Below are 24,957 nucleotides of genomic sequence, written 5' to 3' on the forward strand. Positions count from 1 at the left end.
AGGTCTAGCTTCTTGCTGTAGGGCAGAGGATGGCTAGCCAACAACTCAACACAATCTGAAATAAATGCAACTTGATTTGGACAGCTTCTGCTTGAAACAGTTAAAAGTGAACAATTTGTTACTTATTGTGGCACAAAAGGCACAAGCAACATTAAAAGGTATGGCAAGGAGTTATTAGTGCATCTTTATTAGTCACACTGTGTTATGAAATGGAAATCTTATCCCGATCAGGTGTGATTCAGCTTCTTTTCAAACACTAACATTGATATTCTTCAGCCTGCCAGTAGTTTGCTTCCTGAAATCAGCAGAAGCTGTAGATACTTTTTACCTCTAAAAACCAGATTCCTTTGAATGTTTTTGTTTTTTGTCTAGGGAGAGGATTTATGATTTTATAGATGAAATGTTCAGGGAGATTATCTCCATATTGACTGGATATATGTCACTTCAGGAGGGGATGCAGAAATAAAATGTCTAGATGCCATTAATGACTACTTCCTGGATCTGCTAGTCCTGTAACTCACAAGGGGAGAGGCAAGTCTTGATTAAGTCCTATGTGGAGCACAGAGTCTCTCTCTCTGTATATATAACTGAACCACTGAGTAATAGTGGCCATAATATAATTAAATATAACATCCTTGTAGGGGGAAAATACAAAAGAAACCCACCACAGTAGCGTCTAACTTCAAAAAGGGGAACTACACAGAAATGAGAGAGCCAGGTAAACAGAAATTAAAAGGAATAGTCAGCAGTGAAATGCCTGCAAGACACCTTGACACTATTTAAACTAACTATAATAGAGGCTCAAACTAAATGTAAAGCCCCAAATAAAAAAATAAAACAGTAAGATATGCCACCATGGCTCAACAGCACTGTAAAAGAGGCAGTTACAGACAATAAGACATCCTTTAAAAATTGGAAGTGAAATTCTAGTGAGGAAAATAGAAAGGAGCATAAACTCTGGCAAGTCTAGTGTAAGTGTGACTAGGCAGCCCAACAAAGAATTTGAAGACCTGCTAGCAAAGGCTGTACATGAGATGCAGGAAGCCTGCCAAACAATCAGTGGGGCCACTGGACAATCAAGGTCTTAAAGGAGCACTCAAGAGAAGGCCATTGAGAATCTAAATTAATTCTTTGTATCAGTTTTCACTGCAGAGGAAGTGAGGGAGATTCCCACATGAGCCATTCTTTTTAGGTGACAAATCCAACACTGAGGTGTCACTAGGAAAGGTCTTGGAACAAATTAAATTAAACCGTAATAAATTACCAGGGTCATGATATTCACCCAAGAGTTCTGAAGGCACTCAAATATGAAATTGCAGAACTGCTACGGTGCAGGTAGTTTTTGAATGGGGTTAAACCTGGGAGTGTGCAAGACAAATCAGACTTCTGAAAGGGGTACAGTAGTCTGGAAAGGTGGAGAGCAGCTGGCTTAAATTACAGTTGTGTCCAAAAGTCCTAATCAGGGTTTGGCATCCTATTGTTAGATTCTCACAGTGTTGGTGGATTGTCTTGGAAATATGTTAATTAAAATATCAGAGAACCAATATCTGCTTAGAGTATGAACACGGTTTTACTGAATAATTCTGTAGTTCGGAGGGTTTGCGTATCATTCATATGCTTAATTATTTTAAAAAATAAATTCATATAGTCCATAAGCATATTTTCAAAAAGTCAGTGCAATAAGCTAAATATATTGGAGTGGAGGACTTTCAAAATAAAAATCAAAGTTATGCTTGTACTTTGAAGCTGTTCATCCCACCATCCCATTAGGCAGGTGCTGTTTAGCATGATGATGGCACTTCTAGAAGGCTTTTTGCTTGAAGTCCTCTGATATGAACAGAGCATGTGAGAAGTGAAGTAGGGTGGTATTTTAAACCGGTGGTTGTGGTAGATCAAGACTAATGGAGAGCTTAAATTGCTTTTGATAGCTGGTATGGGTGAAAATATTAAGTTAATGTTTTGTTTAGTTTGAGTTAAAACCTGATTAAAAATAAATAGTGGTCAAAAGCACCCTTTTTTTTGGTTATAAAGGCCACTATTAAGAGTACTGCTTGATGCTGATAAGTGAAGTAAGCTATTACTTTGATTTATTTTGTCTGTGATGTAGAATGCTTCTAGCAATTGACTTCTCTGGTGCACTGTATCTTTATTCTGTCCCCACCCACCCCATCTAAATTTGATGCAAGATCACATGTATCCCATGCCTTCACAGCCTGCTTCTCTGCCATCTATTTCCAACCATACCAATTATAAAAATTGTTGAACAAGAGAATCTTTCCCCATATGCTTATGACTCTGCTTTCTTCATATACTACTTTCACTCTCGTGCTCTCACTGATCAGAAACTGATGAAGGGTCATGCAGTTCTCATGAGTTGTTTTACTTTGCTTCTATTTGCTGTGTTGTGAAAGTCATATGTACAGGAATAGTACAGTGCTATTGTCTGCAGTGGTGGAGGGAAATTGAAGGTGGAAAGAAGAGGGTGAAGATTATTGGATGAACAGGTGGGAGAAGACAAAACTAAAGAAGCGGATGACCAATGGTCTAGCACAGTATTTCCCAAATGGTAGGTCTCGACCCACCATTGGCCCACGGGAAGATTCTAGATGGATTGCCACATCCAGGACTGGATTAACCTATCACTGGGCCCTGGCCTGGGCAAATATATGCTATTCCTGGCCCACTGTGGGTGGGAGGTATGGGACAGGGAGGACTGGAGAGCAAGCCACCCTGCAGCAACAGCTTCTGTTCTACAGGACTAAGCCTGGCTCCCTGCTCTGGTGATGTGACCAGGGGCATAGCATCACTTAAATATGGCCTGGCCACCCTTGATTGCTGCTGTGACCCCATGCTCCACATTGCAATGCCACTCAAATTTGGCCCAACTGGCAGAGGGGGAGCCTCCCATAACACCTGGAGTGGGAAGCCAGTCCCACAGGACAGGAGCTGCCACAGTGAGGTGAATGAGGAGCGGGGTCACTTTCCAACCCCTTCCTCTCAAGCCTTCCCTCTGCACTGTGCCTGGATTAGAGTTGCAGAGCTGGGGCAGAGAGGACATATGTGTAATGATGGGTCATAAAAAAAAAAAAGACAAAATGGAATTGGTGGGTTGACTTAATAAAAAGTTTGGCAACCACTAGTCTAGCAGTAATATATCTGGTTCTTGCTGAAGGACAACCTAAAAAGGTGTAATATTGACATTGACACTTGGGAGACTCTTGCCCAGGATCACTTAAAATGGAGTGAAGTCCTAGATGGTGGTCCCCTGCATTTTGAACTTGCTCACTGACAAGCTGAAGAGGACAAGAGGCGCAGGAGGAAGGAGAGACTGGTTTCCAGTCATGGTCAACAACCTCCTGCTGAGCCTGAAAACATCTGCCTTCATTGTAATGGAACTTGTGGTTCAAGGATTGGCCTTATTAGCAACCTCAGGACCTGAAACTCCCATGGAAGATGATCATACTCGGTAAAGAGTGATTGGCCATCATCGTCTGGTCCTTTTTTCTCTCAGCCAGCTGTGGATGGAATACTCCTGTGGGAGTGGGGGCTATGTCTTGTCTCCCCCTCTAGTGACCTCCACCTTGCCCAGAATAAAGTAGGACCACAGTAATAGTTTTAACCTAGCTTTTAAAAAAAAAAAATTCTAAAGTTTTGACGCTTTGCTGAAATCCCAGCATATATCATTCTATGATGACATATTGAGAGAATATCTTCAGCAAATCATACAGTACCAGTAAGAAGTCAGAGCCTAGTCTTTCCCCACTCCCCTTCTTTTAGAGATAAAAAATAGCCATGTATGTGTTATGTGCCACTTAGAGTCTAATTAATAGATTTAGCTTTTTTTTTTAGTTTAGCGTAAATTTAATTTTACATGGACTGTAAAGATAACACTTAAAATTCTGACACATTCTGTTGACATATCATATGCCAACATATGTTAAGGGCTGTTATAAAGGTGAGGTTATAAATTGTTCTCCTGAATCTGATTAATCTGCAGCAAGGGAGATCTAGGTAAGATATTTGGGGGGAAACTTTCTAACTATAAGGATAGTTAAGCAGTGGAATAGATTTACAAGGGAGGCTGTGAAATCCTCATCATTAGAGGCTTTTAAGAACAGGTTAGATAAACATCTGTCAAAAATGGTCTAGGTAGACTTCGTCCTGCCTCAGTACAGGGGGTTGAACTAGATGATCTCTCAGGGTCCCGTCAAGCCCTACCTTTCTATAAGTGTGGTAATGTAACCTAAAGCTTCAATTAACCTCTCTACCAGATAACTGGAGGAAAGTTAATGAACTGTCAATTTTTAAGAAATGCTTCAGAGGTGATCCTGACAATTACAGGCTGGTAGACCTAACTTCAATGCCAGGCAAATTCATTGAAATTATAGTAAAGAACAGAATTATCAGACACAAATGAACAAACTCTATTAGAGAAGAGTCAGTATGAGTTTTTGTAAAGGGAAATTGTGCCTCACCACTCTATTAGCATTATTTGAGTGTATAAAGAGCATGAGGAAAGGGTAATCCAGTTCACGTAGTGTACTTGTACTTTCAGAAAGCCTTTGACAAGGTCTGTAGTGAGACAGAGGGAGTTAATTCCCCCTGGTGGGTACAGCTAACCCCAGCTTGCTCACAGGAAATGCAGTGGCATGGCAGGAAGTATAAGAGCAGGGTCCTGTAGCTCAGTTGGGGCTTGGCCAGAGAAGGAGGCAGACGTCCCTCCCAGGGAGTTGAACCCTCAGTCGAGCCTGTGACCGGCAGCAGAGAGAAAAGTCAAACCACTGCCCCAGGAGACAGGGCTGCCTGACCACAAGTCTGAGAACCAGGTCAAAGTGGTGATGGAGCAGCACCAGCAGGAAGTAGCCTAGGGAAACAAGAAGTTGGTCTGGTTGTACTGCTGAGACATGAGGCAAAAGTCACATGTCTCGTCAGATGTTCAGCTGTGTGCATGTGTTCCCTCTGCGTGCTGCACTGACTCTGGCCAGACAGCCCGTACAGCAGTCTCCAATCAAACTACCCAATAAGACCACAAGACTTGGTTTAACAGCAAAGGTGCCTGGCCAGGTTTATTACCGACAAAGCACGGTGCTAATGCCCCTGCTCAATGGTTACAGGTACACTAACACGTATGCCCATGACAATGGATGCAGCTGTCAGTGGCAGGACTTTCCACTGCCCCCTCAGCTGGACAAAGATGCTCCCTCCGAGATACATAACTTGTTCGTATCACTATATAAAGATGTATCACCCTTGACATATCTGATGTATTAGGGTGGTGCTACCCATTGCCTTGTACCTGTAGGTTTGATCAAAACAGCTCTATTCTTCATGCTGTCATCCTGACCTTATCCTTAAGGTGGGTCAGCATGTCCCTGTTATCTGTGGGAAATGTTTATCAGGGTGTTCTGGTACCACCCTTCCGGAATGTGCTTGTGTGAGTGTTTTGTGCCTACCACCTCTTAGGAATATGTGTTTTTGCGATATCAGCCCTATGCTTGCTAAATTCTCTGAACAGGGCCTTCCTCTTGCTCCCAACTTAACTTTGCTTTGTATCAGCAAGGTTTTGACTACTTTAGCACAGGCCTCTGATACATGGGCTTATGTTTCAGGCCCTGTTCCTACTACAGCATGTTTCCCCACTGACCCCATGGTAGGATTACCCATCACTTCTAGGGCCCTGGGCAGGGACTCAGTGAAGCAGGATGGGCCTGGGTCCCCCTACCCTGGCCCTGTATGTGGGGCTGGGTGCATGCTAATCTTTTGGCCAGAAGGCCAAAAATGCTGCCTGTTTGTTTGCTCAGCCCTCACCTTAGCAGGCCTGAGATATAGACTACCTGTTAACATGCTGAACCTGCCCCCTGCAGGTTGAACTGTCAATTATATGACTGCAAGCCAGGCTGCCAACCACTTCAGCTGACAGGTGTACTGATCCCCCAATGCTGCCACAGGAGTGCCCTAACAGAAAGCTTACAAGGTCCCCCACCAAAGGCTTTCAAGCAAAGTAAGCAGTTATGGGATAAGAGGGAAGGTCCTCTCATGGATCAGTAACTGGTTTAAAAGATAGGAATCAACAGGTAGGAATAAATGGTCAGTTTTCACAATGGAGGGATGTAAATAGTGGGGTCCCCTGCAATTTTGGGACCTGTTCTGTTCAATATATTCATCAATGATCTGGAAAAGGGAGGTAAACAGTGAGGTAGGAAAGTTTGCAGATAATACTAAATTACTCAAAACAGTTACTACTGGGGAAGAGGAAAATGGGTCAGATTCTCATCAGATTCTTCTCCTGGTGTAAAACTGGAATAAATCTGGATCTTGTTGCATTTACTCCAGATTTACACTGGTGTATGCAAGATCAGAAGTTGGTCAATAAGCACATTTACAAATCTTAAAAATTCTGAGCTAAGCTAGGGGTTCTTACACTGAGTATGTCTATACTGCACTTAAAAACCCATGTCTGACCCATCAGCTGACAGAGGCCTATGGGCTGTTTAATTCTGGTGTAGACATTCAGATTCAGGCTGGAGCCTGATCCCTAGAACCCTCCCCCTCCCAGGGTCCTGGAGCCCAGGCTTCAGCCCACACCCAACTGTCTACACTGCAATTAAACAGCCAGAGCTCAAGTCAGCTGACATAGGCCAGCTGCAAGTATCTCAACTGCAGCATAGATATACCCACTGAGCTATGCACAGCTTCTTTTTCAATGAAGATGTGACAGGGGATTGTGTCTATGTACAATTTATGAATTCCCATTTGATAATCTATATGGAGAGTTTATAATATCAATCTATAAATGCCACTTTGATTGTGAGGCTACTCTGCCTTCTCTGCTGACCTTTTACCACCATCTTGGACTGAAATTCCAAGGCAGAATGACACAGACTAACAAAGGAGGGTCGTTAAACCTTGACTATTCTCTATGCACGTGGAAACACCATTGGAGGGATATCACAGTTGTCTGAGCCTGAATGGATTACTAAAAAGAACCGGCCAAGGCCTACTCCATGTCAGTGGAAAATCTGAGCAGCCCAGGCCAAACCCAATCCCCACCACATTGACACCTAGCAACCAACAACCCAGAGGGAGACGGATAACAGGGAAACTGAGCAAAGATCCCACTAAAGATCAAAGGACTGGAAGATGTGAGCAGGGCTGGTGCAAGGATGTTTTGTGCCCTAGGTGAAACTTCCACCTTGCACTCTTTCCCCCCCCCACACCCTCGCCCTGAGACACTCCCCCCCGTGCTCTGAGCCCCGCCCCAGCAGCTCCCCCCCTCCAGCCTGAGGCGCCCCCCCGACCCTCGCTCATCCCAGCTCCGTCTCTTCCCCGAGCACGCCATCACTGCTTCACTTCTCCCACCTCCCAGGCTTGTGGCACCTAAGCTGATTGGCACCGCAAGCCTGGGAGGCAGGAGAAGTGAAGCAGCAACAGCGTGCTCAGGGAGGAGGTGGGGCGGGGAGTTCCCCTGCATGCCACCTCCTCCCCCTTACTTGCTGCAGGCAGCCCTCCCCACGCCCCCCTGCCCCAGCTCTCTCCACCTAAATGTCGGTGCCGACCGGGGCAGCTGAAGATCTGGCCACCACAGTCGCTGCTGAAGAAAATGGTGTTCCAGGCGACCGCCTAGGTAGCCTAAATGGTTGCACCGGCCCTGGGTGTGAAGTGGGAGGATAAAGCATTGGTTTCTGGAAGAAGGGATAGACACCTGGGAGCTAAGAGGATGAGAGAAAGTGCATGACAGCTTGAACATGGGTTCACAACAGCTTGGCTGAGCTCAGGGATAATTAGCATGGACTAAGCTTTAACTCATATGTCTCTGTGCCAATTTAGGATTTTCAGATTCTGTTGCCGAGTGACTAATAAATAGTACCTTGTTTTGCAAAGGCTGTCTGTGTTGCTGTAATACTCACTGAGAGCCCTGCACCATGAAAGGGATAGTACAAGTCTCTCACATGAGTCTGGCTCGGCTGTATTTGCTGCAGGGAGCTATGGAGAGACAGGGATTGCTGGTGCCAACAGCCCAGTCTTGGAACCCACAAAGCCTGTAGACTGCATGCACCCTTGGGGCCCAGCCCACTAAAGGAGTCACTCCCAGGAGACGTGTTACAGGTTGGGACACAGACCAGACCCTGGGACTCAATGATGACAAGGGCATAGAAGTGTTTTTGTCTAAATCTGTATGTTTCTTGGGGTAGCTAAAGAGTAATTGTGTTAAACTTTTGCAAAACCTGTGTGTTATGCACATCAATTATCACACAGCCCTGGAAAAAGACACAGTAAACCAGACTGCCCACAAGGCTGGAGCTCAGGGAAAAGGTTTGCTGAGGTTATCAGTGTGTCTTGTGGGGTCAGAACCAGCCAGGATGTGGGGCTGGGTCAGCTAGACCACCAGCCCCACTTATCTAAAGGGGCAATGGGTAGAGTCTGGGCTCAATAAGCATGCCCGAGGGGCCAAAGACTCATACAAACCTTGCTGAATCCTTCCCAGATTAAGGAAATCTTAAGAGCACAATGGTTCCCTCTTAGGATAGAAACAGCAGCCTAGTGAGCATCCAGCAGGGGGAGCTGTATCAGAGCTGGGACAAAAATGTCAGTCTTCACCCAGTGACTTTTCCTGCTAAGCGTAGCCAAAACCAGGACCCTTTTAAGGCTTCATGACCAACTAAAGGCATCTACCCCCCTGCACAACTGACTTGTGTCCTCCTTTGTTGAGGCCTATTTACTGAAAATTAAGCTACGCTCAAATTTGCAGACAACTCCAAGATTAAAGAAGAGGACTAAATGCACAGCAAAAGCGAAGTGAGCTGCAGAGAAAAGACGAGACTGCCCCTCAAACAAAATAGTTTGGATTAATGAATCATTGTTTGCCATTATTTTTCAGGGCTGAAAGTTTGTCAGTAGAGACTGATACTTGAAGTCTCCTTCAGAGAAACTCACAAAGAGTTGCCCTTTTCTCAGAATAGCCAGCATCTCCCATTATTCTCAATAGGACAGAGGGCAAACACTGCCCTCAGTTAGGATGCCCTCTTTCAAAATGGCAACTGCCTCCCATTGTTCCCAGTGAGAATGAATCAAAACAGAGCTCAGGGAAGATGGTATGCTGGTTTTTGAGAGGAAGCTGTGAGGAGCAGTGGCAGTGCCATATTTCCTGAGGGCAGCTTCTGGCCTCACTCCCACTGAAAACAATATAAGAACGCAATCATTTTAAAAGACAGTGGAACTTCATGGAATTTGCTGTCGAACATTTATCAGTGCTGCTGAACTTTTAATTATGAAGAACAGCAAAAAGTGACCAATACCCTTAAAATATTTCTCCAAATGTAGTCAGCCTCCCTAAAATCTCATGCACAGTCTTGTGTTATTCCATTAATAACATCAATATAGACCAAAAAAAAGTCTGACATAAGATGCTAAATTTCTAAAAATACCCATTTAATTTTAACTCTAACATAATTACTCATAAATGCTTAGAAAATTCATTCAATATTCAAAAGGCAAATGATTAAGCTTGGAGAGGACATACGGTATTTGTCATACAGAGGGTAATCCCCGCTTGTAGAACAAAACCAAACTTAATCTTAACTATGAAACTGCAATTGGTCCCTCCATAACAGACAAAGCAGACAAAGGGTAGGAAGGGAAATAAGGTTACACAGGAGGTCAGTGGCGGAGTAGGGAATAGACTGCAGGCCTCTGACTCTTACGCTGGTGTCCTCGCCCCTGGCCCACAGTACCTGTCAATCCTTCCCGTAGTCCCACGTTTTAGTTGGCCCATGAGTCAGTAATAAAAACCACAACAGCCACACTTGCCACCTTTAATACTTTGTGGAGAAGATTTCTAAATGTGTGATTCAGCTGAGAAGCAACGCTGCAGTTATCCAAAAACCTGAATTCTGTGTCCACTTTCAGCCTAGGTATGATGGAGTCTGAACTATTCACATTGACTAAACAGACAGAACAGCTATCCCTGCTAGCTTTTTCAGATCTCCCAGCAGCCACTGATATCACTGCCCATAAAAATATGGCTGCTTACTTTAAGGCCCTGAGGGAGGAGGAAAGGATCTCATTTGAATGCTTCTGTCCTTTCTAAGAGTTCCTAGCAGATGCTGCTGTACAATTGCTCATCCCACACTAAGGGCACATATTTACCAGGATCTGATCTGCCCCTGCTCCTGTTCATTGTGGTACTGGAGGAGACAGTGATACAGGAGCTGTGGTGTCATCACTACATGAAGGACACAGTTTGTTATCATTATTATCCAGCCATCTCTTCTTTCCATGGACCAACCTGTGGATTTCAAATTTCAAACTGCGCTGTTTGAGGCAGCAAAGTGCTCTTGGTCCATAGCTGCAGTTCCTGTTGGTCCAATACCAGTTTTCAACTGAGAACCGAAAGCTGAAGGCAAATAGCTGTTAGAATATTTGTGTGTGTTTGTTCCTTTCTGGTTAAATCACAGTTTTGCAGTGAGTTGGCCAGGATGATCGCATCTCTGAGTTCATGTAAATGTAAAGCCATGTTACAAAGGGGAAGAGAGAGAGAGAAATTGCAACCATCAGACGAATTCCACCCAGAGGATTTCTAGAAAGAACAAAAGACAGTGGTGTTATTTCAGATCAAACCCAGCTAGCAACAGAGGTGGCTTGGCTTGGGGTGAGATTCCTCATCACACTGAGGAGCCTGGAGAAAAGCAGTGCTGATGAGCTGCAATCAGCATGCCACAAAATCTCCCTGGCCGCTGCTGCTACAGATGGCTTTTCTGAAGCTTTTGTGCCTGCTCCCAAACCCTGCCTTTAATGTGACAGGAGAACGGAGCAGGCAGCAGCACCTGTCCGGGAGCCTGCCCACTTATTCCCCTTCTCTGCTCCTTCCCTACCTGCACTGAAGAGCTGCTCAGCTGTCCCAAGTTCATGTGGCTACATCCCCCTCAACTTTTAGTGATGAACATCAAAGCCTCCCTTCTTGCAGCAGCAGAACACAGCTAGACCCCTGTTCAGCAAGTAAGAATCCAGGCAGACAGAGCAACGGAAGGAAGAAAGGCAGGGATTTCAACCCAGAGGCAGAAAGCAGCCAGATTTTTCTAGACTGATCGTTTGGGAGTACTACTTTTTTTCAGCTTACACATGCAGATTCCCCAGACTATATTTTCACTGGGCATGTACCAAAGTATAATTCTTAGTGGCCTAGCGTAAATGAGGCAAACATACATGCTGCTCCTCCACTGCTGCATCTTTACTGATGGGGGCAGTGACTACCACAAGGAACAAAGACTGAGCTCAAGAGTAGTTTTGTGTTTGTATCTTTTTGCAATAAGGGTGTATTTTAGTCCTTAAAGTGAGGTCTAATGGCACGCCCTAACTGCAGACATACTCTTTGCCCCCTTTACTACACTAGGTGTAGGCCTTCCTTGATTTGAGGAGCTGCGCTGAGATTTTGTGGTGTGGCTAGAGATCACCACCCTTGTGCTGAGTCTGGATTTGATTTGAGCTCACCAGAAAAGCTTAAGTAGTAGCACACTGTGCCATTTAACTCTTCTCTAGACAAATAATGAAGCAAATGGATAGTCTCTATTGCTACTTTCCTTTAAACACTGGCTCCTGGCTTATTCCAGAAACTATTTCCTTGCAGTACATGGCACACAGGTACTGCTCCTCTAAAGACAACATCTCTGTAGGGTTCCTGGATCTTCTCTCTTTAGTTCTAATGGAACAGCCCTTTGCTCTTAAGGCTTTCTGATAGATGAGAGCAGTATTAGTGGGACAGAGCACAAGACAGAGCCCTTACTGGGCATCATACACCACTCTTTAGAGCAGTGGTTCTCAGCCAGGGATACATAAACACCTGGGGGTACACAGAGGTCTGCCGGGGGTACATCAACTCATCTAGATATTTGCCTAATTTTACCACAGGCTACATTAAAAAGCACTAGCAAATTCAGTGCAAACTAAAATTTCATCCAATTACTTGTTTATACTGCTCTATATACTATATGCTGAAATGTAAGTACAATATTTATATATTTCAGTTTATTTTATAATTATATGATAAAAGGAGAAAGTAATCAATTTTTCAGTACTAGTGTGCTGTGATGCTTCTGTACTTTTATGTCTGATTTTGTAAACAAGTATTTTTTAAGTGAGGTGAAACTTGGGGTACACAAGACAATTCTGGCTCCTGAAAGGGGTGCAGTAGTCTGGAAAGGTTGAGAGTCACTGCTCTAGGGTACAAACACTGCCCTTGAGGTGCTCAGAGAAAGAGCAGGAACTGCAGCATGTGGCAGACTGCTCTGGATACTAGCAATGCTCATTGAGTAGCTGATCATTTTCCAACCCCATCTTCAAAGTCAGAGCTGGTACAGGTTTTCCAAATGCTGAGGTCTTTGCTCTGATGCTGGTTTAATGCCCAGCACAATTTTGTCATGTCCTTCCCAAGCTCTGTCTCCCTCTCCTCCTAAGATGACTGCAGGCTGCAGAGAATCTGCTTACGCTGATGGCAGTGGAGTCAGCCCACTCCTCATTAGGGTCCTTTCTTACATACATTATGCCCCATTACTAGTGTGCAGAGTGGGAGGCTGGCTGCACTGGGCCAGCCACCAAGCATTCTCCTTGCTCCACCAGGAACTCTCTCAGTCAGCAGGGACTCAGAGTGGGTAACACAGGAATTGCTGCCTGCATCTGGCTGCTATGTGCATCTAAGGTGACCAGAAGTCCCAATAAAATCGGGAACGTCCTGATATTTGGGTGGTTGTCCTGCGTCCCGACCGATCTGTGGTTGGGATGCAATTTGTCCCGATATTTTGCTCCGCTGGCAGCACTGGTTTTTTTTTGCTCCACCAGCAGACCTCCCTCCCCATGTGTCCTGATATTTTCTTCATCTCATCTGGTCAACCTATGTGCATCCCACCTCAAGGAAACAATCAGACAGCACTCCACTCCAAGGATGTGGGCCGGCAACCTAAGCAACAAAGGATATTCCCAGTAGGGTGACAGATAGCAAGTGTGAAAAATCAGGACTGGGGTGGAGGTTAATAGGCACCTGTATAAGACAAAGCCCCAAATATCAGGCCAGCCCCTATACAATCGGGACATCTGGTCACCCTAATTCCCAGTGATGGCTGCCATACAGCAAATGCCACTGTGTGAAGGTGCTAAAGCACATGCTGAGGTCCAACAAAGAGGCTCGGCACAATGGGATAGACAGATCAAATTATAGTCACGTTAAAAGGAAAACACATTAATATAACAGTAAGGTAACACAACTGAAATAAAGTCAGAGGATGCAAAAGTGAAGATTCCCATAGCAATGACACTGATCTCAGCATAAAGCACTAGTCACTGTGCTATCCAGCCACCAACTCTGCCCTACTGCATTTTATTAGAAACATTTAACAAAAAACATAAAAACACATTGAGTGAGAGGGAGACAGATAATAGGGCTTGTGCACTCCAACCAAGTTCAGGTTTCTACAGCAACCTTTGCAAAGTGTGCACAATTTAAAGTAAAAAAATGCATTTACATGGTCTTTTGCAGTTAATTCCCTACACTTGTTTTTGGTTTCTTCGTTTGTTTTTTAAATAGAAAAAAACAAATGGACATTTCTCAGTTACATAGCCAGAGGCCATACTGTCTCTAGTGCAGGGATGGGCAAAATACAGCCTGTGGGCCAGATCTGGCCCATCTAACATTTCTGTCCAGCCCGCCCTGACTAAAATTTCTGTCCAGCCTCCTCTGCCCCCTCGCAATCTCGAAGTCCGGGCTACTAAAAGTCCCACAGCTCAGCGGGGCACTCACCAAGGCTGCCTGCCTGCCATAGCTCCATGCTGCTGCCAGAAATGGCCATCTGCTGCTGGGATGTCTCGGCATGCCTCTGGCGGGGGGGAGGCGGCTCTGTGCACTGCCCCTGCTCCGTCCTCACAGCTCTCAGGAGCTGTGGGAGTAGTGCTCGCAGGTTCAGGCAGCACATGGAGACCCGCTGCCCCCTTCCCTTCAAGGGGTATGCAGAGACATGCCAGCAGCAGCCTGTCTGAGCCCTGCTGTGCCACTTGCCAGGAGCCACCTGTGGAAAGCGCCTCCCAGCCAGAATCTGCACCTTGCACTCTCACACCTCCCCCACACACACACCCCCAATCCCAGGTCAGAACCCCCTCCTGCACCCAAACTCTCTCGAAGACCCTACTGCCCCTCCTGCACCCCAATACAGTGCCCCACCCTGGAGCCCCCTCCTGCACCAAACTCCCTCCCAGAGCCCACACCTCTCACCCTCTCCTGTACCCCAACACTCTACACCAGCCCAGAGCTCCCTCCTGCACTCAGACCCTGCACCTCCTCCATTAATAAAGTAGAAATGTGCAGCCCGGTACGACTTACCAAAATTCATGGAGTGGCCCCCTTGTGTAAAGTACTGCCCACCCCTGCTCTAGTACCTCTCAAAATCTTTCCCAAACTGCACACTTACATAGGGAGCAGGAACCAATAAGCCACAGGCTGACACATGCCCTGTAGCTGCTGGGCAAAGCTGGGCATGGCTACAGTTGTGGTCCAAGACGCATTTTAAGTGTGTAGCTGGACAGTGGCATTTTCATGTGCTAATAAGAAGTATTTATATAATTAAACTGTCAAAATGCTGTACAAATAATCAAAATAGTATTTTCCAACCTACAGGGGCACACACTCCTCAACAAGATATTCGACATTTCAAGAGCCCAGCACTGAACAGTCTTGCTCACATGAGTCCTCTCTACTCATCCAAGCAGTCATACGGTCACATAGGACTTACAGAATTATTAATATTCCCCTATTTTTGAATTGTCTATTTGGAAAAACTGGTGGTCAGAATGGGGGGGGGAGGAATTGATCTTCATATAACAGCTGAACAACATTTGCTGATTTCCAAAAAATAAATAAATAAATAAAATCAGCTTGGGAGTAAAAAAACTTCAGACCATTTCAGCTTAAGTTCACTTACCAAAAAGTTCTGAGATCATGTAAACAATGTTCTAATGGAAACACTTTTGCCACCTTGTTTTTTGCAGTTACTGCCTACACCTGCTAACATTATGCTACCAATATACAAGACATACAGTCTCTTTTTAGGAAGAAACATCCCCACCTTCAGATTCTGCAGGAGGAGCATAAAGTTTCCTTCAAGTTGTCCTAAGGACAAGGCTTGCCTCACCCTTCTTCCCTTTTGCTTTACGCTGCTTATGACAAGCAGACCCTGTCCTTCCAGAAACCCAAATGAACATGGTGCTGTGCCGAAGTCTGAGCAGGATTTAGACAATAATATGCAGCAAGGCAGCACACAGCCAAAATCACCTGTGGATAGAAAATGGCTAGCTGCAGCCAACCCTGCAGTATATACCCTTTTACTATCACTAACCGTCAATATACAAATAGATTAAAGACTTACTTTGCTGAATTGCGGCAAAGATTCATCCATACTGTAATAATCACCAGACCAAACAACTCCCTATACAAAATAAATAAATAAATAAATGAAAAATTAAAAAAAAAGTCAGAATACAATGCGCACAAGCAGGGGCGGCTCCAGGCACCAGCACGCCAAGCGCATGCTTGGGGCGGCAAGCCGTGGGGGGTGCTCTGCTGGTTGCCGCAAGGGTGGCAGGCAGGTTGCCTTCAGCGGCATGCCTGCGGAGGGTCTGCTGGTACCCCGGCTTCAGCGGACCTCCCGCAGGCAAGCCACCGAAGGCAGCCTGCCTGCTGTGCTTGGGGCAGCAAAATACCTAGAGCCGCCCCTGTACACAAGTATTTGCTTACACAAAAGGACAAATTCTCTGCAGAGAAGGGTAGGCATGCAAGCTTCCCCTAAGAGGAATTAGATTTACTGTTAAAGCAGGATCTGAGCTAACAGAAATCTGAATGAAATTCCTACCCCTCACTCCACATGCACACAACCAATTTGCAGACTCTGCAGAGATTTCTGCTTCCATTTTCTATTAGACTCCTTTTAATACTATATATAATGATATGATAGCTGAATATGTACAAACTCACACCACAACCGTTGAACCAAAATTTTTACAGAAATACAGATAAATCTGTAAACTACACCTCAGGGTGTCCATTTAAACAGCAACATAAGACACCATCACTTTTACCTTGTACACAAGCAAGCACTTTGCTTACTCAAACAAAGGAATATCTGAGTCTCTGCCAAGTGGGAATTTGCATCCTTCACTTTCAACCCCCTTTCTCCTGGGCTTCACAGCAGTGGAGATTGTCCATCAAGTCTCCAACAACTTGACAGTATTCCAGCCCAAACAAGTAAGTACATGGTACCAGCCAAACAGAATTAAGGGGATAAAAACTGATTTTTTTTCAATTTTTAAAAACGTTTTCTATTTTGTTATATAAAAATTTTTCTTATTAAAAATACACCAGTTTAAAATGAAATCTGAATTTAATACAAAATATGTTAAGGCTTAAACTACTTATCTTTGAACATTTAAATAAACAATAAATATACTGAATCCATGAGCCTCTACGAATTAAGGGCTTCTTTTCTATACAGAGAAAGATGTTTTGCCCAAGTCTAACTTTTGCAGTCAAGTTTTATAAATATAGCACAATAGTTCAGCCTAAGTGATTTAGAAGACTCTCTCACTTTCAAGAGACTTAAGTGGAGTAGGAATTTAAGCTCCAGTCAATTTCAAACATGCTCGTGTAAAACTTTCCCAGGCTGACCTGAAATAATCCATTTAATTCACGGATCACAGTTAATCCCTTTGTTTAATAAATCATTTAGTTGTGAATGCGAAACATGTTTTGATATGGGAAGTTTATTTATCAAAAACATTTAAGTTTGTTTTAATAAAAAATACATTTTATATGCTGTTGTGTGTGCTTAATTAAATTCCAGTTACCATCCTCATGAAGTTAACTTTTTGCGCATGATTTGTTTAACTATCCAGTAAATAAGCAATATATAATTTGCCCTTTTCTGACATATTAACCATAAATTATAGTAAGAATTTGAAAATATTAAGCTATATAATTGTTTACATAAATGTATATAGTTATAGTGCTCACTCTCAGGTAGCAAAGAGATGTACCAAATCTAGTGTAAAGGCTCTATTTAATTGTAAATCAACACGTTGTAATGGTTATATCAAGCAATAAGAGTGCACCTTTCTTCAGAAAATAGCTGAATTGCAAATGGAAAAGTTTATTAAAACTGATGATTTAAATCACTTCATTTGCATCAATCCACCCTGAACACAATACTGAAAAAACTTACCCAATTCCTGCCTCTAAAGCTCTGGAGTCAGAACATAGGGGGCTTCCAAGGTACAGCGCCAGTCTTGCAAGTCAGTACTGATCCCTACCCCATCCCCAACTGTGACTGACCAAAGCAAAGAGAACAGGGGATTCAGACAAGCTGCAACCTGTGCTCACTGGCCCCTTCGTCAACGGTTTGTCCAACATACTGCTGGACTAGCAACGCCCAGCCTGACTCCTGTCTTTTTAGGGCCAACCCACTCACTACAGCAACCAAAAACTGAAGCTTCGTTGCCTGGGAGTAAGCTGGCAGAAGGACAATCAGCTTCATGCATGGACTGTATGGATTAGGACAGAACAGATGCATTACTCACCTTCCTTCCTCTTCATGCAAGATGTTACTTTTTGCATAAGTGAACAAAGAGCACCCCAAGGCAATGGTCCCAACTAAACAAGCAGCAGAATGCAGATCCGACAGGCTCCTCCAGACAACATTATCTGGGGAAGAATAGACTGGAGCTACTAAATGTGTATGAACAGATACAACTTTAGATAATGTTTTCACCCCTCAGCCATGAGCATGAAGTACATCCCAAGTCTTCCAGACTGTAAAGAAGCTGTGTGAAAATGGACCCTTCCGCAAGCGCTAGGAAGGAGGGATGGAGCAGCGTCTGCTGCAATACTAGGCAGAACTTGCTCTTTTATGTATCCAGGTGTTTGGAATGGTGAAGGAATTCTGGTCTGGAAATACTGTTGACAAATGCAAGCTCTGGATGGATTTCAGATTTCAGAGTTCCTGGGAAACATCTCCTTGGCAGCTCCACAGCTATGAAGACCATCACAGATCCTCCCTAGGAAACAGAAACATGCTCCACTGTTCAAAGGCTTCAGAAAGGCCATGGAGAATTACAAACTGAAGCCTCTACATAGCAAGGAGCATGACTTCCTGACACTCTATGCCCCCTGTCAGGCTCTTGGCAGTGACATCAGAGTGCTCCCCAAAATTCTAAGGCATGAGCTGTCCCTGCCTCAAGCAAGGCAAAATATTCCAGGAAAGATCAGAAGGGGCCCAGACACAGGCGCTTGTGGCTTCCAGGTCCATACTGGAGGGCTATGGGAGGCAGAGGTAAGTGACTAACAAATGGTTCTTTGGCTGACCTCCAAAACAACAAGTCAACAAATGGAAAACCAGAAGCCTTAATAAACAAAATCTCTTCAGGGCTGAACCCTGATTACAGGCTCCCAATATAGAAGAGAGCTGTGTATGACTTTTTTGACTTTGGAGTAGGTCTACATAGAAGGCTGATGGTTCTGTAGAACTAGCTGCAGCTCAAGGCCTTTCACAGTCCTGATATGAAATGCTTCTTATTGATTTGGCAATATCAAGATAAAAATAATTAGGAAAAACAAATGTCCTTAAAATATACAAGAATGTGAGAATAAACTTTAAGCTATCTAAACCAAAAGAATCTGGAAAAATGATTTCCCTTTCCAACACTCCTGTCTGTTTATGTTTGACATTTATTTCAATTTGGGCATTGAAAACAGACTTTCAATTTCATTTTCAGGCTCTTCTGCACTAGCAAAATGCTGCAATTTTAAGGTTGGAAATGCTGCAGAGCAAGTTTTATTTATGAGCAGTAACTGTTACACTTTTATTTAACAAAGCCAGCATTTTAGGAGGCAGAGTTGATGCAGCATGTTACAGAAGAGATACCGTGCTCTCTCATGGAGACCTGACTTTGCTTTGTCAGGATTTTTCTCAATCCAGAATAAAACTCATTCAGCATATATAGTTGTCATTTAGCATATAGAAAATAATTTTTCTAATGAGAGAAAAAAAATCAAGGAAACACTTCTAGTGATCTTAGATTGTATAAACCTTACTTTTATTTCCTGGGCCAAATTTGGCCTGACAGGGTCCCTGTAAATACAGCCGCATCAGTCTCAGCCAGCAGATAGCATTCCCCAGTGACTATACAATCTTAAAACTCCTACCATGTCATATTATAACCACTAATGCCTAGTCTACACTGGGTGGGTCGACCTAAGATACGCAACTTCAGCTACGAGAATAGTGTAGCAGAAGTCGACATATCTTAGGTTGACTTACTTCGCGTCCTCATGGCGCAGGGTCGACTGTTGCCGCTCCCCCTTCAACTCCACTTCCACCTCTCGCCGCTGTGGAATACAGGAGTTGACAGCAGATAAAGACGCGATAAATCGATCCCCAATAGATCAATCACAACTGTGGAAGTACCCTAAGAATACTACACTGCTGTATGTGCACCTTGTGTGGTAATCACTGTATTTGGTAATTATACTTTTATCTCTTCAGAACACTGTACAGACATTAACCCTCAGCCCTCCTAGGAGATAGATAAGAATTATGCCAATTTTAACAGATGGGGATACAGAGAGAAGTTCAGTGACTTGCCAATGGGAGTATCAGAGCCAAAGACTAGAACATGGAAGTTTCTGGCTTGCAGTCTCATGCTCAGCCCAACAGATCACCATTCTGTACTAGAACCAGACTGTTGCAGCATAGGTGCAGTAATAAGGATGTCTCAGAGAAAGGAATTCATTCAGAGACAATGAACTAAATCCATTTCCAGGATGTCCGCCTGCAAACAGGAAACCAGTCACCATCACTCCTGTAAATGGGCACCTCACCACCTGCAGTCGTGGACCAGTCCATGCAGCCTTGGGTTTGCATCCTACCATGACAAAAAATTAAAACCAATCTCTTTGGGGTGAAGATCTGACCAGTGAGTCAATTTAGAATGCCAATATCATACCTGTAATTGACGGATTAAGGCCAACAAGCAGTGTAAGGACAGCAGGTACAATGTAGACCACCTGTTAGTGAGATATTGCAAGTCCACTCTGTAGCATGAGAAGGCAGAGCACAGAGAAGCACCCACATCCCATCCAGATCATTTACACAATGCAGGAGAGCAGGTTATCTGGAGCAACTACAATACAGAGAGGTGACGTGGAGCCCAGAGATACTCAGATCAGGAGGTATGTGCCCCAGGGAAGGAGGAGAAGAGATAGTTGGTGCCTGCCCTAGACAAAGATGGCAGGGTGTGGGGGCAAGCAAAGTGGAATAAAAAACCCTGGAAGTGCCAGACAGTTAATTAAACTTGAGTAACCTGTCCACTGCCTCCCCAAACCTAGGTCACTGCTCAGATGGAAGATGATGTTCCCAAAAGGTGTCATTTTAAAAAGCTGCTTATTTTATCAGGGACAATGATTTAAAGCTCATCCAAAGCAGGCTTCAGGTTTACCTGCTCCAGGCAAATTACAGAACCCATTCAGATGGTCTGAAGTCACCCACATGTTGTGAACTTGTGCGCCACAGGTCAGGCCAAAGCTAGAAGAGCCACTGTAAACCTTTCAGAAGGGGGTTGTAACAGAAAAGGGGGCAGATGTTCAACTAAGGAGTGAATTTAGGATTCTCTCCTATAAAATGCTCCAGATTCTTCAGCAGCTAGGAAAGTCTGTAGTCATACTCACTATCCACAGTCCTGCATCAGGGTCATTTATCTGGAATAACAAAGAGGTCAAAATAAGCACTCAGACAAGATCTTACAGGCTTTCACCTGGTGTCAGGATTCTCAAACCTACATTTGCCCTCCCAGCTCAGTCAAGAATAAAAAGTACTTAATTAAAAGGATCCTCTTGGTTCAGATTTCTCTTATTTTGGAGAGAATAGTTGGTTAAAGCCACATATGTGCATAGGCACCCTGCACTGCTGTTGTCATCATCTGGATGCACATAATAGAGAATCCAGAGACCAAAATTTTGTTGTGCAGGGGAAGCACATTTTCCCCATCTATACCAACTGTCACCAATTTAAACAGAATTATGGGCGACAGTTTCTTCTTGATAACACCAAAGAATAAGAGCAGGGGGCAGCTTTCAATGCTAACCCTGGGGCAAAACTGCCAATCTGAGCCAGCTGGAGTTTGGACTCAGTCAAGGAAGACTGTACTTTGAGTTCAGTACTATCTTGTGGAATAAAGAGACCTGGGCTCTGTTCCCAGCTTACTTGGTGGGTGACCATGCCCTCGAGCAAGTCACTTCTCCTCTCTGTGCCTCAGTTGCTCCATCTGTAAAACACATCACCTCTTCAGAGGACTTCTGATTTTCCAGATTATTATATTTTAGTCAAAGATTTTCTAGATTTGCCTAAGGAAACTCTCCCCTGAGAGTCATACTTTCTCAGGTCCCTCTGGCTTGGAAGCCCAGTCATCACAAGTGGCACAGTGCACATACACTTTTTTCTTGTGCCAAAGTGTCACAATGGGGTTCAATTACAGCTCAGGATTTATTTTACTTACCCATTTAAAAAAAAGACTTTGAGGGCAAATAAAACATTTACCAAACAGTCAATAAAACGTCAGGACAATCAGGAACAAGCACTTTCCAAAGTACCCAACCAGGTCTAGGACAATGATTAACAAAACTGTATGATTTTCATGCGTGAAAGTCTGAGCAATTTAAAACTACGCTTTACTTTTTCTTTTCTTTTCTTTTTTTTTGGGGGGGGGGCTGTTTGGTGTTCTATACTGTATTTAAATGAAAATCCAGGATTATAACTGGAATGCAGGGTATTAGTTACCAAGTGCTTGTAACGTAACTTTCATGTGTTTAGAAACTGCTGAATAGTTAGTCTGACTTTTTTCTGTATTGTATTTTAAATAAATTACCAAAACAACTGAACCTAGTGTAATTATATTGCATTATTTTGACAAAACGTGCAGAATTTTTAATTTTTTGATGCAGAATCCCTCCAGGAGTAAATCCTGCCACGCATCTCCACCCTCCATACACTGAGTCATTGGCACATTAAGGGCACTCCACGGTTCTACTGTCTGGTGAACAGGGAAAGCTAACTGGATGGGGGAAGGGCTAGCTCAGTGGTTTGAGCATTGGCCTGCTAAACCCAGAGTTGTGAGTTCAGTCCTTGCAGGGGCCACTGAGGGACCTAGGGCAAAAACCAGTACTTGGTCCTGCTAGTGAAGGCAGGGGGCTGGACTTGATGACCTTTCAAGGTCCCTTCCAGCTCTAGGAGATTGGTATATCTCCTATTATTATTAAGATGCAATGGGGAGCTGTATATGGCAATCATGAGGACAGGTTAAATCATTTCTGTTGTCCTGGGAGAAGTGGGATGGAGAAGAGCTGGGCTTTGACAAAAGACCTACACTATCCGGCAAACATAGCTCCTCTCCAGCATGCTTCTCCATGTCTCACATCAGCTGGAGGTTGAGTAGGATGGGTAGAGATAGGGCAGCAGGCCAACTCTGTGGTTGTGCATAGCCCTGTTACCTAGCTCAGTTCCTCATCTTTAATACACAATCTGATGCAAAATGTAAATCCAGTTCACCACAGAGTCCATGGAGCCTTGCTTATGGCTTGGCTGATGTATAGTGAAGTAATTTATCTATTTTGTCCACCCTGGGCAATCTGATTTAATGTCCATCTAGATTTAACCTGCATTATGTACACACAGGCTATAGGGGTAGATTTCAGTCACTGAAGAACTGTATTTCCTCCTTTTCAATTTCATTGTCTATTTCAAGTCCTATTTTATGCTGTAATAATTTAAATGCTGGAGAAACCTACTGTTATTTTTCTTTATGTAATATTTATTAATTACCAATTTTCCTATGTTCCCTCTTCAGTCCTGCATATAGCCAGGTTTGATAAAATACTGTCCAATTTCCTTCTGATTTTATCACTGGGATATAGATAAATTTCCTCTCATCTGACTTTCCTCATATGAATTGCTCCACCTAATTAAAGGGAATGACAATCCCAAAGAGAACTGCTCCCTGATAAAACTACACTTCCACTAAACCCCTGGAGGGGCTCAGGAAGCCCCACTCCACCATGAATAGCCCCAAATTGGCAGTGTATGATGGCAGGGTTAACCCATGACAGAGTTTCTCTCTTATGACAGATGAAAGCTACATCACTTCTTGATGACATTCCTCACAAGATCTGACCACAATGGGCTGCAGCAACTAACTACATAGCCAAAACTGCAGTACATGCAGTATTCCATAGAACAGAACATCATAGGGAAGTTTACACACTGGCCTGTTACACAAGCACAGGAGCAAGCTTCTCTATGAGCCATTTCCACACCAAACTCCATGAACAATAACCTGCAAATGAAAACTCCAGTCCTGTGAGCTGGCACAGGGACTAGATCATCATTAGGGATGTCAAAGGGATTACAAAAATTAATTGCAATTAGCAATTATGCATGAGACAAAAAAAAAAGTTTTTAATTACACTCAAAAGATAACAGAACATTTATTCAAATATTTTGATGTTTTCTACATTGTCAAATAGATTGATTCCAATTACAACACGGAATACAAAGTGTACAGTGCTCACTTTACATTATATCAGCCTACAAATACTTGCACTGTAAAAAGATAAACAAAAGAAATAGTATATTTCAAATCACCTCATGCAAGTACTGTAGAGCACTCTCTTTATTGTGAAAGTGCAACTTACAGATGTAGAATTATTTTATTTTTGTGTATTCACCCCCCTCTCCCGAGCCCCTTTCCCCATTCACCTCCAGCCTGACTGACTGACTGCAGCCCCATTCACCCCCCTCCCCCGAGCCCCTTTCCCCATTCACCCCCAGCCTGACCGACCCCGGCCCCATTCACCCTCTGCCTGGCCCCACCTGCACGGCGGCCGCCAGCCCGAAGAAGGCGGCCATGAGCAGGTTGCAGAGTCTCCATAAGCGGCCCGACCCGGCGCAGCTGCCCGCCATGGTGCAGGCCGCGCCGAACCCCACCTCGCCTGGACAGGCCCGGCTCGGAACCTGGGTAACTGAACGAGACGAGGCGGAGGCGGGGCCGGGGCCGGTCTCGGTCCTGCTCCAGGTCAGGGGGAACGTAACAGGGCGGGGCTCGGTCCCCTAATAGGGGGTGGGGGTAACGGGGCGACCGCCTAGGGGCAGGGCTCGCTCCCTTTGGGTGCAGGGCAGTAAGGGGGCGGCCTCGGTCTCTTGAGGGCATGTACGGGGGAAGGGAACCTCGCCCCACCGAAAAGACGTAGGACGGCGCAAGCTGAGGGCGGAGTCGCAAAAGCCAAGTTCCAAGGAGGCTGGAATCAGCCGCATCGAAAGCAGCAGAGCAGAGCCCCTGCGATACAGCTAGGAAAAAGCCATTAGAAAATTTGGCCAGGTGAGTTTCACAGGAGTGAGGAGGGATCCAGGATGGAGCTGAGGGAGAGAAACCCAGGCGTTGGTTGCAAACTGTGTCCCAGTTTAAAAGTGAAGAGCAGAAGGGGGCATGGAACTGGATTCCGCTTTGGGAAGAAGAGCCCGTGCAGAGAGCCGTATCTCAGGTGGCTGGCGCGTTCGCAGTGACCTGCTGCTGCTTTCCAACCCAGCTGGATTTTTCTCAGTGCATGGGATGGGTCTTCATTCTGAAATACAGCGAGCTACAGTAGCTGCGTGTAGACATTACAGAAGAATGGATTCCTGTGGAGACCGAGTGTGATGGGACTGGATGTGAGCTTCTGGCCACCTGAAGCCTTTCACGCACCCCTCACAGAGGAAGCGGACAGCAGCTCTGTACGGGCTCTTTCTCCTACACTGGGGTTCTCAAACTGGAGGTCAGGACCCCTCTGGGGGTTGCGAAGTTATTACATGGGGGGTTGTGAGCTGTCAACCTCCACCCTAAACT

At 44.5% G+C, this 24,957-nt stretch overlaps 1 protein-coding gene across 4 annotated transcripts; it reads right to left on the reverse strand.

Moving 5' to 3' along the window:
• Positions 1–25: 25 nt before the first annotated feature.
• Positions 26–24,148, reverse strand: TMEM220 (transmembrane protein 220). Of its 4 annotated transcripts, none has more exons than XM_032803884.2 (6): positions 23,949–24,148; positions 20,753–20,782; positions 20,032–20,092; positions 17,608–17,731; positions 15,405–15,464; positions 26–295 (listed from the first exon to the last, which is right to left on the reverse strand). In XM_032803884.2, the coding sequence occupies exons 1-6, from the start codon at positions 24,036–24,038 to the stop codon at positions 250–252; spliced, it is 411 nt and encodes a 136-aa protein (XP_032659775.1). In that variant the 5' UTR covers positions 24,039–24,148; the 3' UTR covers positions 26–249. The 4 variants fall into 4 exon arrangements, with proteins under 4 accessions (XP_032659775.1, XP_032659758.1, XP_032659766.1 ...); XM_032803867.2 differs by lacking the exon at positions 26–295 and adding an exon at positions 9,409–10,576; XM_032803875.2 differs by lacking the exons at positions 26–295; positions 15,405–15,464 and adding an exon at positions 9,409–10,576.
• Positions 24,149–24,957: the final 809 nt, after the last annotated feature.

The sequence above is a fragment of the Chelonoidis abingdonii genome, chromosome 13 (genome assembly GCF_003597395.2).
Source record: "Chelonoidis abingdonii isolate Lonesome George chromosome 13, CheloAbing_2.0, whole genome shotgun sequence".
Taxonomy (NCBI): Eukaryota; Metazoa; Chordata; order Testudines; family Testudinidae; genus Chelonoidis; species Chelonoidis abingdonii.